Genomic DNA, 18,744 nt, shown 5'->3' on the forward strand with positions numbered 1-18,744 from the left:
CTATGTAAGAAAGATTTAATTGCTTTAAATATGAATCTTTAATTCTAGATAGTAGTCCAAAAAGGGATGTTTTAAAATATTAGTTTTAGCTACAGAGTTGCTCCCAATGTTAAAGGCTGGTTACCTTAGGTATATTCACTCTGGACCAGAACAGCTCCAAGTGCTCCCTCATTTTTTGTGGCTTAAATTTAGAATATAGAATGGCTAATTCGGTGAACATCCCCATATGAGCTCGCTCAAGTCCCAGAGCTGCTTCTAACATCGTTATCAGTTCTTCAAAATATCCACGATCCTGAATAAGGAAGACAGTAAATTAAAGATAGGAATATCTGTGGCAAAAGATCTCAATTAATATGAAAGACTGCTGTTCATTACCTGATAGTAGTTGATAAGTTCCTCTAATTCATCTGCATGTACTACAATATGGAGCCCACACATCTGAGCAAGACGGAATTCTTTCCCATCTACACAGGCAAAGCAGACCTACAATAAAAATTTCAAATATGTGAACTCAAATGTAAACATGGCTGGTTAATTCAATTCACAGTTTAAAGAGCACTTCTAAATAGCATCTTAATTCTTTACTCAAACAGGTGTTAAGATTACCTCTTTCCATGTTCGGGTACTGTTTGCTTTCCTAGCTCCATCAACAGCTGCCTGATATTCACCCAGGTGAACCAGGGTAGATGCCAAGCGTCCAAAATTGGAAACGTTGTTGTACAACAACTTAGCAGCATCATACATTTTTTCATCATAACAACGGTCACCAACCTGAAAAAAAAAAAAAAAAAAAAAGACAATCCATTTTCAGCGAGCCTAAACTCAATCCTTTCTCCAAAGCTGCAACTCAATGTAACAGTGAGACACAATATTTTTCCTGTAAGATATTTTTTCCTTGGAAATCTTCAGCTGTTATGTGTTGATCCTACTAAGCTAATGATGTTGCTCAACTACTTATCTTAACATTCTTAAAAAAAATATATATGAATAAGAAACCTACTTGTTGGATATGAGCATTATTTGGCCCATTGATGAACTCTTCTAACTCTGCAAGGCGGTTTGTTTTAGCCAGTGCGAATATCAATTCTGTCTCCACATAGGACTCACGAGCCTTCTTACGGGCCATCTGCAAGTACTTTACCAGTTCTTCCCAGTTTCCTAGGTATAGGAAAAGAAAAAAGTAATACAAGCAATGACATCTTTTTTTTTTTAAGCACTGACATCTTAACGTTTATCTTTTCACCCAAGTAAATGAGAACTACTTTTAATTTCCCTTTAAGGAAAACATTATAGACAATAACAAATATAAACAGTGAAATACATCTAGAATAGCAAAACTTCTATTATACTTCTATATTATCACTAATGAAATGAATAGTGGATATCCCCTTTCCCTTAGAGCTGTAAGATTAGATAGAGCTCAATCAGAATTTTATGAAAATTCAAAACAGAAAATTAATCTTCCCCATGGACCTTGCAAGTTCACAAAATGCAGCTTCTCTTTATCTGGACTAAAATGGAGGGCTACATGTTTTCAAAAGTAACCCTAAGTATCTAATTCCTACTTAATTCAGAGTACACAATTTATCTTAATGCTTAGCTTAATCAGAGCTTAGGTACATTTTCTGAGGTCACAAATACATAATAGTTAAGAAGTCGCACCACTAGTATTGGCAGCCTGAACAACTTCCATGTAGGATGAAGGGTCATCTGCTTTGATATAAGAGTCAATGGCTTCTTTCACCATTCCTTTCTGCAACTGGGCTTTTGCAAGCTGACTCCAGACCGCAGGCTCATTGCAGCGTTCAGCAAATTCATATGCCCGATCCAAGTTTCCAATATGTTCAATTAAAACCTAAGCAACCAATTTTTGAATTAGTGTTACAGTAAAATGAATCTTACCACACAGCAATTACATTGAAATGGCTAGTATTTTATTGCTCTCCTATGCCATAGCAATCGGTTATGCTCATCCTCAAAGGATAATACATATATTGAATCATGAGAAGTCATTATATTTAGAATATAAACTTAGGTAACCTGAAATTTTATTTACCTGCACTGCTGAAGTATTGACATCAAATTTCCGGAAAATGGCAAATGCTTCTTCAAAGAGCTCATTGCTGATGGCGATATTGGCAATATCTGGGGCATCATAATTATCCAGGCGGTTAATATACTCCATAACACGGGTACGATCAGCCTTGATGGCAGTGAGGATTAGGAGGTTTTGCAGATTCCTTTAAGATAAAAAGATTTAAACACAATATTTTAATAGCTCATTAGTTGTAAAGAATAAGTACTGTGGCTATACTAGTCCAGTCTTTTGTCTCAGGAGGTAGGGTGAGAAGAGGAGGGTATTAAAGAGTGACAACTTAGACAATATACTAAAATCTTTGTCTCTTTGTTCCTTCCCAAAACTGACAGGCCATAACAAAAGACTGAATATAAATAGCCAATGGAACCCTCTCAGAGCATACCTGTGTTCACTGAATACAGAGTTATCAAGAACAATTTTCTCCAGCAGTTCAATAAGTTCATTCGGAAGGTCTGCAGTCATAAAAGCCTTGACAGTTACTGACACTTCTTCAGGGTCCTGAGTCTCAGACAAGGCTGTCTGCACAACCTAGAGAGGATATATAGAAAATAAGTTCCGAGAATCAAAGTGATTTTTGAAGATATTATTTAATAAAACTAAGTTGGCTTTTCAGTAGAAAACTTGAAATAGGCAGAAAAAAAAGTGGAGGAAAAATACCTTTAAATTTACTACCTAAAGGTCTTCATACACAAATTCATGTATAACTATATATGTACTTCCATTCTCCTGAAAAATTACCCTAATTGTATAATTTCAATCTTTTCCCTCATTAAAACATTACTCATAATAACCACTCCCCATTATCACTTTAATGGCTACATGTAATTCAACTACATAGATATAGCATTATATACTCAATAATTTCTCTGTTTTCGGCTATTTGCATGGTTCCCAGATGCTGCAGTATTTTTTTTCTGGGAAGATTTGTATCTACTTAAAAATTTTCCTTAGAAATGCTTCCCAAAGCATTTAAAATAATTAAATGTTTAAAATGTTTCTTTTCACTGCCTTCTCTCATAGTTAAATATGGTCCATGTGTATGATGAGGGAAAAGAAAAGGTTTTACTCATAGTTAAAAGATGAGCCTTAATCCCATTTGCCAACTTTACCTGGTCAATTAGAGGTCTCCTGTAAGGATTGCTTTCCAGCAGCACACTGCCCCACAATTCTGGATCCTTCCGGCGTACCAGATAGCGGGAAAGACTTTTGAAGAGGGAATTCTCATTGCAAACCTAAATAAGATATTAAAGATTAATTTTAAGGTAAGAAGTAAAGACTTTTTATAACTGACTTTACTTTTAAAAGTTATTTCCTATCATTTATACTCTGATTATTGTTTTCTAGGAGAGAAAAATCCACAATTTTTACATATAATCTTGAAGAGGTTACAAGCAAGTATTCTACTATACTGGTCTATCATTTATGCACCAGTACTGCAAATTTTAATTACAGAGGCTTTGTAATGTGCTTTAATATCTGGTAGGCCTAGTTCACATTTATAGCTTTCTTTTCAGTGTTTTACTAGCTATTCTTGTTTATTTTTCCATGTGTACATGCATACATATATGTTTGTGTGTATATGAATGGATGTATGTACATAGATGCATATATTTCCTAGCTATGATCACTGAAAGGTCATAGAAGCAAATACAAATACACCTAACAGCCCAGATCTGAGTTTTTTAATCCTCACCCAAGGACATACTTAGAGAGAGGGAGGGAGAGAGAGACTGGGTGGGTGGGTGGTTTGAAAGTGGGAGAGAGAAACTTAAATTGGTTGCCTTCTGTATGTGCCCCAACCAGGAATCAAACCACAACCCAGGTATGTGCCCTGACCAAGAATCCAAGCGGCAACCTTTGGGTGCATAGGACAATACTCCAACAACTGAGCCACACCAACCAGGGCCAGATCTGAGTTCTTAATAGCATTCCCCACTAAAAAGGATGAGAGTTCCTTGAGAAAATGGCAGATTCCAGGGCTGGGAGGGTATAAAATGAGTGTGACGTAACTTGTTGTGCTAAAAAATAAGGACGCGCTTGAGGAATGATGAGACCATAAGACAAAGCCCCAGAAGGCAGGCTGCAGAGATTTTTATCAGCCAAAACTGGGACATTTTGAGCATCAAAACAATAGTGGTGGATTATAACCTATTGAATCAGACAGGGATTCATGAGTACATGAAAATATGAGTGCTGACTAAATGTGGAGAATGTGCTAGACTTGGAAAATTGTCCTTTTGCCACCAACAAATTAAGAATGGTTTAAGAAGAATCAATAGATTCTAAATTGGCATAGAAGAGGGGGCACACAACATTTGCATGGTTTTAAGTGTTTCCTTGCTGACTTCTTAAGATCTGCAAGGGGAAATATAATAATTATACAGTAAAGAAATTGACAACAATAAAAAGTGCCTCCACCAACGAAGGACAAAAGAATGCCAGGTGCTTCTGCATATAATAGCATGAGAAAGACAAAGATCACTTAAGCAATATTCTGGATGCAAAATATACAATCTAAAGCTAATCACAGGGAGCCATCAGAGAAACTCAAAATGAATAAGATTCTCTTACACTGTGAATGTACAAATTGCCACTGAATTTTTCACTTTCAAATGATTAACATATAAATTTCACTGCAGTAAAAAAATTACAGTAGAAAAAAGACTACTTTTACAAAGAAAGGCTGAAGAATTGTCTCATATTAAAAGAGACTAAAGAGATACGACAACTATATGCAGTATGTAATCCTAGACTGGAAGGAAAAACTGTTGTAAGAAACATTATTCAGTCATTTGACAAAACTGGCATAAATTAAGAAATATTCTGTCAATCAAGTTGACTGAGGTTGGTTTCTATAATGTGTTTATGAAAGAGAACATCCTTATTCTTAGGAAATACACTGCAGAGGTACAAGGCCACGATGCATGCAACTTTATTATATGTTTAAAAGATGTATGTATGTGCATAAACCATGGACACAAACAATGGTGCGGTGAATGCCTGCAGTGGTATGAAAACCAGATGGAGAGGGAGTAATGGGGGGAAAATGGGAGACATCTGTAACACTTTCAATAATAGAGATTTAAAAATTTTTTAACCAAGGGGTAGGGGGGAGATGTATGCATCTGTGTATGTGTATGAGAATGTATAAGAACAGAAGTGATAAAACTAGTGCAGTTAAAATGTTAATAAGTGAAAACACATTTGATCTACCATCTTGGCCACTTTAAATTCACAATTATTGGCAAACAAAAATTTTTAAAATCACATGTCTTCCAAAAATGCTCTGTCTTAACTAAAACTACTCTGAAACTCTTAAAATTCACTAACCTAACATTATATAATACATTAGAGGCCCAAGTGCACAACATTCGTGTACTGGGAGGTAGGGGGTCCCTCAGCCTGGTCTGCACCTTATTGCAGTCTGGGAACCCTCAGGGGATGTCCACCTGCTGGCTATGGCCCGATCCCCCAGGGATCAGGCCTAACCCAGCACTCAGACATCTTTCTCACAGTCCAGGGCTCTTGCAGTCCAGGACCCCTCGCTCCTTACTGCCCACCTCCAGGCGGGAGAGGCTCCAGCCACCACTGCCACTGCACCCGAGCTGTGAGCCCAGCTTCTAGCTGAGTGGCGCTCCCCCTGTGGGAGCACACTGACCACCAGGGGGAAGCTTCTGTGTTGAGCCTCTGCCCTCTGATGGTCAGTGCGTGTCACAGCGACCAGTCGTTCTGCCCTTCAGTCAATTTGCGTATTAGGGTTTTATTATATAGGATTTTTTAATGCGGCCTTCTTAATAAAACTACCTTGTTAAAGAAAATAAATAAATACATAAAATACAGCCTTCCTTCTATTCATTCAGCTAGCAGTACTCACATTAATAAGTTCCAGATCACACTGGCCACGCTCATAAGCAACACAGGCCAGATGTGGATCTCTCTTCTCACAATATTTTCCAACAACACGACTGTCATAATAAGGATTTTCACGAAGAAATCTCTCTGGGTTGTTATTACTGTCTATGTAGATTTTGGCTAACGCATTGTGAGTAGCAGGCTCCTCACAGCCCTCATGAATCCTGGCCTCTAGCCAAGGCAGAAGCAGTTTCAACCTAATAAAAACAAACAAACCAAAAAATAACACATGTACACATATTGTATTATAAATAACAAACTCTTAACATGCTAACTATTTAAATAATGTGCTTTCCCATACATTATTTTGTATTCTCAACAACCCTATTATAAATTGGGAAATAAGACTCAGAATGTGGTTAAATGATTTGCCCAAGATTACACAGAAAGTATATAAGACTATCTTTATACTTTCCCAGACCTACCTGTTATATATATAGACAGGATATAGAAAGAAGAGATTATAGATTCATAAACTGTTCTTTTTTATACTGGACAAAATATCTAGACTTTGGATAAATTTTGTTCAGGAGTGGGCTGGGACGTGGTATGAGAAAATAGGCCAGATTATCTGAAGTTTCTTTCAATTTTAACATAATTAACATACATTACCTACAGCCAGAGGAGGCAGCATCCTAAATACACACTGGGAACAAAATGTAGTATCTTTAGGAGCTCTGGGCTTAATAATTCTAGCAGTTGTATGATCACTCCACCAGAGGTCATGGTTTCACTAAGCTATAGTTTATGTTTCAATGGTTTAAATATCAAAAGCACCCAGAGAAAGAGCAGTAGGCCATTATTTTGGCTATCAAATTCATGTAAATACTTACATTACCATGTTCTCCTTTGAATATTAAGATTCAAATAAAGCCCTAACCGGTTTGGCTCAGTGGATAGAGCATCGGCCTGCAGACTCAAGGGTCCCAGGTTCGATTCCGGTCAAGGGCATGTACCTGGGTTGCGGGCACATCCCCAGTAGGGGACGTACAGGAGGCAGCTGATAGATGTTTCTCTCTCATCAATGCTTCTAGCTCTCTATCCCTCTCCCTTCCTCTCTGTAAAAAATCAATAAAATATATTAAAAAAAAAGATTCAAATAAAAAAACACACAATTTAACCCAGAGTTAATAGGGAACTCTCTTCTCATTATTCTTGAGAATAATTTATTTAAGAACTAGTTAGCAAATACAGGGTGTCACACCTAACTAAAAAGAGGCTTTTCACATAGCTGACATTAAAAGCATATACAAAGTCAACTCATGTAGCTCTAATTATAAATATGCAAAACAAGTGATTAGCCAGGTTAACAGATTTTTTGTATGATAGCTGTAACATTTCAGAAAACAGCTTTTCTTTAAATCAACGCTACAGTTAGCCGATCACTTCTAAATCGGGTGTTTCCAGGGAATCATGGTCCATTTATTTCTGAGTAGCTTTTCAACAACTGACAGGTTACATTTTTATCCGTTACCATGCTGAGAGGGACTTATTTATCCCAGTTATGGAGGTTAAATGGTACTACACCTGTTTCTTTTTTCAACCTCAGCAACAAGCTCATCAGTAGAAAATTGACCTCTTACAACAAGAATCAAGTTTTTAATGACATCTTCAGAGCAATCAACATCAAGTAATCCTCCAATAACCACAGGAAGTCGACTTGGATTCACCTAAGGGTTAAAAAAATTTGAAGAATGTCTATTTAATATGATAAACAAAAATGAGCTTTAAAAAATAAACATTTCCCCCTCTTTTAAGCTCAGTTATAAACAGAGATTAACTTTGCAACTAGACCAAGGAATTTAGCAGAAGTCTGGCTTGTTAATTAATTATCTCAGCATTACTTCAAAGGATAAATAAGTCCAAAAATGCTAAAAGTCACAGAATTTTTCACACATTAAGTCCACTATAGCAAAACTGTCTGTCTGTTTTTAGAGTTAGAAGGTACACTTTTTTTATATCTATATTTAAGATAATTTTAAAACTGTGCTTTGGAGTCTATGGCCTCTACACAGATACTTCAGGTGCTACCAAGTACGTAGGGCATTGGCCATCCAACTTTTTCAACTACAGCCCTTCTGATGTTTTATATACTTGGCATGCATGTAAAATTTTAATCAAAGAAGGATTTGGGCAGGAAAACTTTATAAGAGCCACTGTAGCAGACCACAGTTTCAAAAGGGTGAAGATTTCCAGAGTGAAATATAAAATCTACAGTAAGATTTAATTTTAAGTAATCTAAGTATTACTTACCTTTTGTACATATATCTCTATATACTTTTGAAGATTATTTCTATATAAGTACAGCACCAAATCATGGACAAAGTCAAATCGATCACACACAATAATGAGTGGTAATTGATCTGTTAGCTTCGCTTCCTGGGGGGGAAAAAGAATGAAAAGAAACCTTAATTTTCTCCTTCTGTGAGATATCAAATCTATGTAAAATATGACAACCTCCGTTTTATACTGGTGGGAGAGGATCATATAAACTTGGCTGTTCTCTTAAAAGAAATCTCCAATTGCTGGAGAGAGCACACCATTTTCAGTAATTTTTTATTAATCAATACTTAGATCCATAGCAAAATACCAGGTCCTTCCCACACATACCCTTGACCAAAAAAAGTAACAAATTAAGATTAGTGAGCCACTACTGGCATTCGGGATATAAAATCATCACAGCAGGACTTTCATTAATGATTAATAAAATAGAATTGAGTTATTTAAGACCAATAGTCAAATTGTCAAAATGATGACATAAGTGGCTTGTACTTGTTTCAAACTAATGACTTATTTTCACTCCTCCCTAATTCCATTCTATATGGCCAGCCGCTAACATTCTGTTACAATAAAGCCTACAAGGAGCAGCATGATGGTGACAGCCATGAATTAAACACACCACATGTTGCTATAATAAGAAAAAAGTTAAGAAAAAGAAAGCACGTAAAGAAAGACATCTTTAAATTGCCTACTGCTTTTACCATTACAAATACCAAGCTATAATCCTACTTTATAGATTGACATAGATGTTACAGACAGGAGGTAAGACCTATATTGGGCATTTACCTGAAACATGTCCTGTTACATTCCACAGACATAAGGTAAAGCACAAAAAACAACAGTTTCCATCAGGAATTCATTTACACACAGTGAAACATTGATCAATATATGATCTGTCTATAAAAATCTGCTAAGGAAGTAGAACTAAGCAGGATAGGACTTTCCCCAATGACAGCCACTAAGAACAACATTATTTGCAAGGGTAGAACAAAATAGTACCTAAGTTTAGAACATATCAGTCATCCAATTACAAATAATTTGAAGATTAGTCTATGAAGTGTTCAAAGAACACAAAACTAAATCTGGGAGTCATGAGAAATCCTGAATAAAAGATCAAAAAGGCATGCATGGGTCTGGATTTATGATAGGCCTGTACCCCTGGGTCTCTCATAGTGCCCCATGCCAGAGCAAACTGTGGCCTTGAATCATTGCCTGGCCTCTGCCCGTAGGCTGCAGGCACTGAAGCAGGTTACACAGTGGAGGGCAGGGGCGGGGAGACAGGAAAGGCTGTAAATCTGAAGTGGAAGTCAGCTGCAGATTTTTCACACATTAAGGAAAGTCTAAAGCAGGGGTGGGGAACATCCAGCTCTTGGGCCATATAAGGCCTGAGAAATCATTTGATCTGGCCCTGCCAAGCCATTAGGGGTGCGTTAATTAAATGTTTGACCGAATATAGCAGGCTAATTTTAAGTTGATAATTTTGTATGGCCCTTGAATGATATTATAAATATTCAAATGGCCCTTGGTAGAAAAAAGGTTCCCCGCCCCTGGTCTAAAGCAAGTATTTAGCAGCATGGAAACTGTACTAAACAGCTGCTATAATCATCTCTAGAAAGAGTGTTTGATCTACCTATGTAAACATGTCAATAAGCCAAGTTTTTCCTATTAAATAAACATCAAAAAGTTAGTGGGTCATACTAATCTTCTTTATCCTGTTTAATATAAAAATAAAATATTATGTACTTTTATTTTATCATTTAGGGAGAAAACATACTTGCAAGTAATCTAAGATTACTTAGGTATTCTATTCTCATGCGTGTTTAAGATTTCTGCTGGCGCGGGGGGGAAAAAAGGACACTTATGTAATACCCTTTGTAATACTTTAAGCGAAAAATAAAAAAAAAAAAATTTAAAAAAAAAAAAACTTAAAAAAAAAAAAAAAGATTTCTGCTGGCAAAGACAAACATACTGTATCTACATCCCCCCCCCCCCCCCCCCCCCCGCAAAAAACTTAAGATTGAAAGAGTAGACAAAAATCTAGAATGGGTATTTTCTTGATTGCCTAAATTTGCACATGTAAGTAATGCTATTAATATTTTAAATTATTTAAAAGTTTACCCTGAAGCTATTATGGTCAAAGATTTTAAGATAAAAATTAAAATTATATAAACATTCAGGGGTTGTCATAAATATGAAGTTATTCATTTAACTAATATTTACTGAGTACCCAGGTACCAGACACTGTACTTATGCACTGGAGATATAGTAGGGAACAAAGTAAGCATTCCCTCAAAGGACTTACATTGTAGTGGGAAGAGACAATACTGTTAAGTGTTATTTTAAAAAAGTAGAATATGGGGGTGGTAAGGATAGGCTAGGGCAGGGGTGGGCAAACTTTTTGACTTGAGGGCCACAATGGGTTCTTAAACTGGACCGGAGGGCCGGAACAAAAGCATGGATGGAGTGTTTGTGTGAACTAATATAAATTCAAAGTAAACATCATTACATAAAAGGGTACGGTCTTTTTTTTTGTTTTATTCATTTCAAACGGGCCGGATCCGGCCGCGGGCTGTAGTTTGCCCACGGCTGAGCTAGTACCTCCAAAGCTTTATAACAGTGATGGTGAGATGTAGCATTGCAGCTACCATACTACTGGTCAATAAGGAAAGGGAGTAAAATGCTTTAGTATGTTCATTCTCACTACTGGGATGAAAGGCTACATACAGTAAATAGTAGCATCTTAGTATTGAGTTCCTATCTCAGATTATTTAAAGATAAGACACCAGGTTTACCTCTAACTCAGACTGGAATTAGAATTCCTTCAAGGAGTCAGGAATAACTCAAAACCAGAAAGAAACAAAACTTGAATTATTGTATTTCACATGTAGGCTAGCACCACCTTATTTCCAAGGCCCACCAACACAGCTTATTTACAGCTCTTATAACCTGAACACCTATGGCCTACGAAGGTAGTTGAGAAAAACAACTTGTGGCTGAAGAAACCCAGGCTGAGTTAATTTCCTTGAGGTAACAGGTAGACATATACTGAATGAACAAATAATAGTTAATGATAGAAAGAAATGGAATTTGAACCAGGTCTGACTGGTTCAAAGGCCTGTAATATCCACATCCATGTCCCTACTCTATCAGGCTTGCACCCAATTCACAAATGTGGAATGGGAATCCTCGTCTAATTACATCTCATGGGCTAAGCAACTTAAGGCTGCACCATCCTAGTATTCAGATAAGTTTTTTGAAGTTCAAGAACAAAATAATTTAGTCCTGCTTTACACACATATATATATATATATATTTCAGAAGTCAAATATTAATACCCAATGCTAAAAAAATTACGACTAAAGCATAAAAGCTGTGAGCTTAATGAAAACAAAAAGAAATCAGTTTAAGAACCTGGTAGTATTCTTAAAAAAGGAAACAGTACTGACAATCAAATGAGGAACTGAACCAGTGTTAGGGGTACAGTAGCCAAGCATAAAGCATCAGTCTTTCTTATTTGGAGTTTTTTTGACAACAGAAAGTCTTGAGTTCAAACACATCATACTAGCCAGGCCATTCAGACTATTTATAATGGTCAAGACATTAAATTATAAAGCTATATTTTTGGGGGATAGTTTATTTTTTCATCTATAATATAGGGTTACTTCAGCACTTTGACTATCTCAGTACACTGAAACCCCTAAGGTTTGGGGGTATTCAATCTAGAGCCCAATCAGCTAATACAACTGTAGGTTAAAAATGATGACCATGTAGGCGTAGGAAAAGCCTATTTTTTCTACTAAATTATTCATTAAGCATTTTGGTTTTAGTTTCAATCTAAAGTTTAAGAACTTTATATTCAGTTTCTGGAGTCATTTCATATATATAAATAAGTGTTTAGGGGGATGAACTGAATGTTCTATAGTTTTCCTGAATTTTAGAGGCAACTAACAATATTAAAGTTTTATTTTCCTGTCAAAGTAACTAGTAGGAATGAGAATAAAGATAAAGTTAAACTTTAAACAAAATTAACTGCCCTTAGGTATATTTTAAAGAGCTAAGAATCTTTAAACGATTACTCTTCACTTCAACATAGGCAGTTCTTATTTCTCTAGAACTAAATTCCGTGTCACAAATCTGAGGATTTTTGTTTAATCTTACCCTCAATTTATGAATTATACATGATTAATATTTAATTTCCAGAGTCAGGCTAATTTGATGACAGAAATAAACCTGCTATGCATGCAGTAGAAGCTCCTTAAAATGACACTGAAGGCAAAATGATTTTAATATTCAAAAGAAGACTAAATGAAATTCTAAAATGACACTGAACATCTAAACAACTTTTAAAGTGAAAGAAATGACATTTCTTTAAGGTAGTGAATTTTTTTCCTTCTTTTAAATAGATGGGGTGATTCTAAGTATTACTTACCAATTTCCTTCCCTATTTCAAAGGAAACCACAAAGTATTAAATTTGGAAGAAATAATTCAGCACACAATTCCAGAATGTTAAGAATTTTACATTTAGGGGAACTTTTTTTTTTTTTTTAAACTAACCAAACCCTTGCAGAACTGCTGATCTTCAACCCAACCAGAAACTGCATTACTCAAAATCACTTACCTTGAGAAAATTCTTGACTCGCTCAGGATCATAGCAGTTGCTTTCTCGGCAGATTCTTTCTACTTCTTTGATCTGCCCAGTCTTGCAAGCTGCCTGAATATATTTAAAGTGCACATCTGGATCCTGACTAAAGTTAACAATGGATCCCAGAAAATAAAAGAGACCTTAAAAAACAGATAATTGAAATTAAGTACAGGTGCACTTTAGAGAATAACAGAACTGTATAATATTTAAGCAATTAAAAAACATGTTATTTCAATTATACCTCAATTTTACAAAAAATAAAAAACACATACTCAATACTCCCAAATAAAAACTGGTTGCTCAAAAAACTCCATAAGAATACTAATTAATCTAGTAATTAGTTCAATAAATGGATTTGCACCTTTAACTGGAAAAAACCCCCAGAAAATTCAGCCTGGCCAGCGTGGCTCAGTGGTTGAGCGTCAACCTATGAACCAGGAGGTAATGGCTCGATTTCTGGTTAGGGTACATGCCCAGACTGTGGGCTTGATCCCCAGTGTGGGGTGTGCAGGAGGCAGTCCACCAGTGATTCTCTCTCATCATTGATGTTTCTATCTCTCTCTCCCTTTCCTTTCCTTTCTGAAATCAATAAAAATATATATATATATAAAAAACCACAGAAAATTCAACCCAATGTTTTCTAATAGAGAAATAGGAGGCAGCTACTTAATACCAAACTAATTATCACATCATATTCCATATGATAAGTTTTAAATGAAGACCCTTATAGATGTTTTTCCATATGCAGTTAATAGGAAACATACAAAAGTAGTTTGAAGAGAATTTAATGCAGTGCTGTCAATACAGTAGCCACTAACCACATGTGGCTATCAAGCACTTGAAATGTGGCTAGTGTGACTAAAGAACTAAATTTTTAATTATATTCAGTTTTAATTACTTCAAATTTACATAGCCGTATGTGGCTAGTGGTTATTGTACTGAATGAAATAGTAAAAATTTAGTGCATAGCTAACATACAGAAACAGAAAACTAGAAGAAATCTTATTCCTTCTGTCTAGAGCAATACTACAAAAAGAGGAAGAAAAGGTAACTGGGACCAGAAGTTCGGCTAATGAAACCAAGAGCCACCCAACAGTGATTACATTAGTACTCAGTACAGCAGTGGTTTTCCACTGGGGGTGATTTTCTTCCCAGGAGACATTTGGCAATGTCTGGAGACATTTTTGTGTCACAACTGGTGGCGCTGAACCACACTGGCACCTAGTGAGTAGAAGCCAGAGATGTTGCTAAGAATCCTGCATACAACCCTCCCACCAACAAGTTATCCAGCCCAAAATGTCTGAAGTGCTGAAGTTATACAAACCTGCTGTATAATGACAAATCACAAAATATCCTTGGTTAGAAACATTTGCCATTATAAGAGTCAGACAACATAGCATGAAAATTTATTATACCTGATGACTAGTCACTAGTATTTTTGTCTTACACAATTATGACAAAGCCACTATATATATTTGTATCTTAAAATTCTGCTTTTATTTCACCTATAAAATATCCAAGCAATCTTGTTCACTGCATATCCCTCAAATCTGACATAAAAGATGCTCGACATTTATTGCATGATAAAACTTAAAATTGTCCCATAAAATTAAGCTTGTAGAGACAGAATTTCTAATAGCCTGTGATCATAATAATATCCCTCTTGGTTATCTTAATTAAAACACACTCAGAAATTCCTAATTACCTTCAAAACTTTTGAAAGATTCAAACAGTTCAATCAGAGACTGAGTTGACAGTTGTTCGTGATACTTAGAAGCCACTTGAACACATATCTGCAGATTTTGGCGAATATTGGCAGACAGCATGGCCCTGAGGCATTCTAGGGAGTCTTCTACGGATAAGGATCCAAAGTAGTTCACTAACCACTAGAGGACAAAATAAATAAATAAGCAAGTACATAAATGAAATAAAACTGAACCTAATGGTGATATGAAATTATTATCATTCAGAACCACAAACACATTTTTAGTACATCATTTAATCATATCTAAGACCACCTGTTAGGTAAGAAAATAAAATACCTCAGGGTTAAGAAGATGGGTGTGAACAACTGCACGCTTAATATCATATAAATCAGTGAAGTGTTCCAATGCACGTTGCAACAGACCAGCCTTTTCACACAGCTGAGCAATATGAGCCCGGTCATAATGCGTGAACATCTGATTCCCTAGAATAGCATCTGCAACCTATAAAACCACAAACAGAATAAGTTTATTTTACAAGCCCATTTATATCAGTAATTCGATATCCAGATTACATATAAAGATCCAATATCTAATTGATAAAGAAGAGAAAATACAAAAGAATGTTAACTAAATTTTCTTAAAGAATAATCATCTCAGTTGCTTTGAATAACAATCCAAGAAGTTCTGAGTAACTACTAAAACAGTGTTGAAAACACCTTAAAAGTATGAACGAATATACCTGAGGTGCGTGCATAAGGTTCATCTCAAGCAACCTAGTCTGTAAAGGACCTTCAGATGGGCGATTATTCTTCAGGGCATCAAGTAAGAATGCAGTACACTGCTGAATTAGATTGTATTCCATAAAGACATCCACAATCTGCAAAAATATTTAAAGAATAGTGTTTGAGATGTTTAAAAATGGCTTTATGATACTGTTGATAATATGCAAATGAAAGGAAATTAAGTATTATCTCATTTGTTTTACATATAAAAAATTGCCAGACCAAACAAACCCCAGACTTAAATAATGTTATTTGGACAGCATAACTTCATAATTTAAAAATACATTTTTGGGCCCTAGCCAGGTCCCTGGTTCAATTCTGGTCAGGGGCACATGTCTGGGTTGTGTGCTTGATCCCCAGTGGGGTTGTGCAGGAGGTGGACAATCAATGATTCTCATCATTGATGTTTCTCTCTCTCTCTCGCTCTCTCTCTCTCCCCCCGCCCCCCCCCCTCTAAAATCAATACAAATATATTTTAAAAAATAAAAATAAATAAAATTTTGGCCCTGGCCAGGTAGCTCATTTGGTTAGAGCATTATCCTGATACGCCAAGGTTGTGGGTTTGATCCCTGGTCAGGGCACATGTATGAATCAGCCAATGAATGCATAGTAAGTCGAACAAATCGATGTCTCTGTTTCTGTCTCTCTCTCTCTCAAATCAATTTTTTAAAAAAGGAAGCTCTGGCCTGTGTGTTCAGTGGTTAGAATGTCAGTCACAGGTTTGATTCCCAGTCAAGGGCATGTACCGGGGTTGCGGGTTTGCTCCCCAGCCTGTTGGGGCGAGTGTGGGAGGCAATCAATATATGTGTCTCTGAGACATCAATGTTTCTATCCCCACACCCCGCTCCTTCCACTTTCTCTGAAAAGCAATGAAAAAATATCCTCAGGTGAGGGTTAAAAAAGATAAGAACTATTTTTGTCTTCTGGAGTTACTTTTAGTTTTAGTAAAAACAACTATTATTCCCATACATTTTTCATATGTTTACATATACATCTCTAAACAAGAAGTCCATTTTGTATGTTTTTAAACTGTATATATAGCCCTGGCCAGGTGGCTCAGTTGGTTGGAACGTCATCCTGAGCAACAAAAGGGTTACAGGTTTGATTCCCAGTCAGGGAACATGCCTGGGTTGTGGGTTTGATCCCCAGTCAGGGTGCATATGGGAGGCAACCAATCAGTGTTTCTCACATTGATGTTCTCTCTCTCTCTCTCTCTCTCTCTCTCTCTCTCTCTCTCTCTCTCTCTCTCAAATCAATGAAAGCATATCCTCTGGTGAGGATTAAAAAGAAAAACAAAAAACTGTATGTAGATGGTACCATACTGTCCATTCTTCTGCAACTTGCTTTTTTTGTCTATGTAGATAAGACAAAGCTCTAATTTCTAGAAATTGAATGGTTAACCCATTCTTCTCCAAATTGTTTAAACTCAAATCCCGCCCCCATTCTCTATTGAAATCAACTTCTACCAATACATTTTCATTTCTTTACCTGTGTGATATCAGCAAGAGGTTCTTCATCCTGAACCAACATTTGAGCAAACTGCTGTCCCTGATCTGGACTGATACGCATGACATTTCTCAGCAGAAAGATCCAGTCTGGAGTATATCCAACCTACAAATAGATATAAATTTAAACCCCACCACAAAGTTCCCTTTTTATATAATTTAAAGGTGTTTTTTTTTTCTGCAACAGAATCTTACTAATATAGAACTACTGATGAAAGTACAAATTCAGTTTTAATTTAAGGTGTTCAGTTTGACCTTGGTTTATATTAGGCAAATAGATGCCTTAGTGATAACGTTTGATTAAATAGCTGTAAATTTTTATAATTGGCTTCATTTTTGATGAATGACTATTCCAAAAAGTTTGTTCTAACAGTTTAAGCATGCCCCTGACATCTTAAATTCTAGTAAGCTGTAAAAGAGGAACTCTCCATTTTTTTAATAAGTGTAATTCTATATGTGGGACTAAAATAGGGCTTTTAACTTTTCCCAGTAACTAAAAATTTAAGGAAGTTCACTATTAAAGTCACTTAGAGTTTCTACAGGCTAATTTCTCTTTAATGTTTTAATGAATTTTTTGTTGAGAATTTGTTTCATTAAACTCACTTTTTTAGCATACAAAACAATCTTCTGAACTTGACCAGTTTCTGCAAAGCACTGAATGACTTTATTTGGGACATTAGCCCTTAGGTACACACTAAGTGCCAATGTAGGGTCCACAGATTTCACAAGGTCACCTAGTTCTTCAGAACATTCCAGCTGTCCAAAGGAAAAAGAGATTGGTTAGTAATCCATAAGTTGTTTTATAAATGAGCAGTTGACACTACTTCCACTATAAATAATATGATAACATTTAGCTACTCAGTTGTCCCAGAATATATTACAAGTATTCAGGGGTTGTGGTTAGTAAAGACTCTTGATTATGTATTCACAGCAATGTCTCAGTAGAATTTTCACACATGCTACTTAAAGACAAAAAGCCCAGTAAGATTTCATACATATAGATATTACCAAATGCCTTGTCAGAAATGTAAATACTTAAAAAGGAGAACCTTGTACTATTAAGAATATTCAGATATCTGACCCACATGGCCCCAATTTTTTCAAAATAATGTAACTTTAAATGTAATGTTATCAAATGAAAAGTTGATACTAAGTTACCAGTTGAGGCTTACCATAAGGACCATTATTAAAATTAGGGTATAATTTGTATGTCTGAAGAATCTAAGCTCCATTATCTTCTTGACTTTTGGATTTATGGTTATAAAGCAGGACACTCTAATTTCACAAGGTCAAACAGATAAAAAATTTTGAATTTTTAGGTGGTAGACAAGTAGATGCCCTTCTCTATACATTCAACCTGCCTTAGTCAACTGTCCAGTCTGGAAAGCAGTTTCCCTAAAAGAGTTTTGCTTTACATATTAGAGTTGATTTTCTACTTTTAATGGCTATGTGGCTATGTCAGAGAATAGCCTTTATCATTGATCTTCAGTACGGAGAAGTTGTATTGAAGTATATATCTCTTACATGCTAATTAATGAAGAGTTGACGAGTATCCCTTTTACTACAAATAGATCCCATATGACCATTCTCAGAAATATAGGTCAACTCAGTTGCCTTGGCTGTCACCATCCTCCCTTATCTTAAACAATTAAGACCTCAAATACTCGCTATTATGGCTATTAACTATTCTTCAGCAGAGGCTCCTATCCAAGCATCCCAACTCTGAAGTACTATTCTCCAGTATCCTGCAAGACTGCCAGATGCTGGGTTAAGAAACAAGGACTTAGCCCTGACCGGTTTGGCTCAGTGGATAGAGCG

The 18,744-nt window shown here is 36.0% G+C and overlaps 1 protein-coding gene and 1 non-coding gene across 5 annotated transcripts in view; one reads left to right on the forward strand and one right to left on the reverse strand.

Annotated features, from left to right (window-relative positions):
• Nucleotides 1-18,744, reverse strand: part of CLTC (clathrin heavy chain) — a 65,368-nt gene that overhangs the window by 16,299 nt on the left and 30,325 nt on the right. For all 4 annotated transcript variants that reach the window (XR_011468503.1, XM_070395367.1, XM_070395365.1 and 1 more), the window contains exons 9-25: nt 17,530-17,682; nt 16,910-17,032; nt 15,379-15,516; nt 14,976-15,140; nt 14,639-14,819; nt 12,910-13,073; nt 8,264-8,389; nt 7,538-7,680; nt 5,973-6,207; nt 3,208-3,330; nt 2,481-2,626; nt 2,057-2,240; nt 1,663-1,855; nt 1,001-1,158; nt 607-771; nt 376-483; nt 125-292 (exon numbers count right to left, since the gene is read on the reverse strand). Coding sequence is in view for 3 of the 4 variants with exons in the window: in XM_070395367.1 (XP_070251468.1) it covers nt 125-292; nt 376-483; nt 607-771; nt 1,001-1,158; nt 1,663-1,855; nt 2,057-2,240; nt 2,481-2,626; nt 3,208-3,330; nt 5,973-6,207; nt 7,538-7,680; nt 8,264-8,389; nt 12,910-13,073; nt 14,639-14,819; nt 14,976-15,140; nt 15,379-15,516; nt 16,910-17,032; nt 17,530-17,682 (2,673 nt within the window). In the remaining variant the exon portion in view is untranslated. The remainder of the gene's footprint in view (nt 1-124; nt 293-375; nt 484-606; nt 772-1,000; nt 1,159-1,662; nt 1,856-2,056; nt 2,241-2,480; nt 2,627-3,207; nt 3,331-5,972; nt 6,208-7,537; nt 7,681-8,263; nt 8,390-12,909; nt 13,074-14,638; nt 14,820-14,975; nt 15,141-15,378; nt 15,517-16,909; nt 17,033-17,529; nt 17,683-18,744) is intronic.
• Nucleotides 9,416-9,549, forward strand: LOC138995236 (small nucleolar RNA SNORA42/SNORA80 family). Its single transcript, XR_011468565.1, has one exon. It is a non-coding gene; the product is annotated as a small nucleolar RNA SNORA42/SNORA80 family (small nucleolar RNA).

The sequence above is a fragment of the Myotis yumanensis genome, unplaced genomic scaffold, assembly GCF_028538775.1.
Source record: "Myotis yumanensis isolate MYYU_CA2020_CCGP unplaced genomic scaffold, mMyoYum1.0.hap1 SCAF_16, whole genome shotgun sequence".
Taxonomy (NCBI): Eukaryota; Metazoa; Chordata; class Mammalia; order Chiroptera; family Vespertilionidae; genus Myotis; species Myotis yumanensis.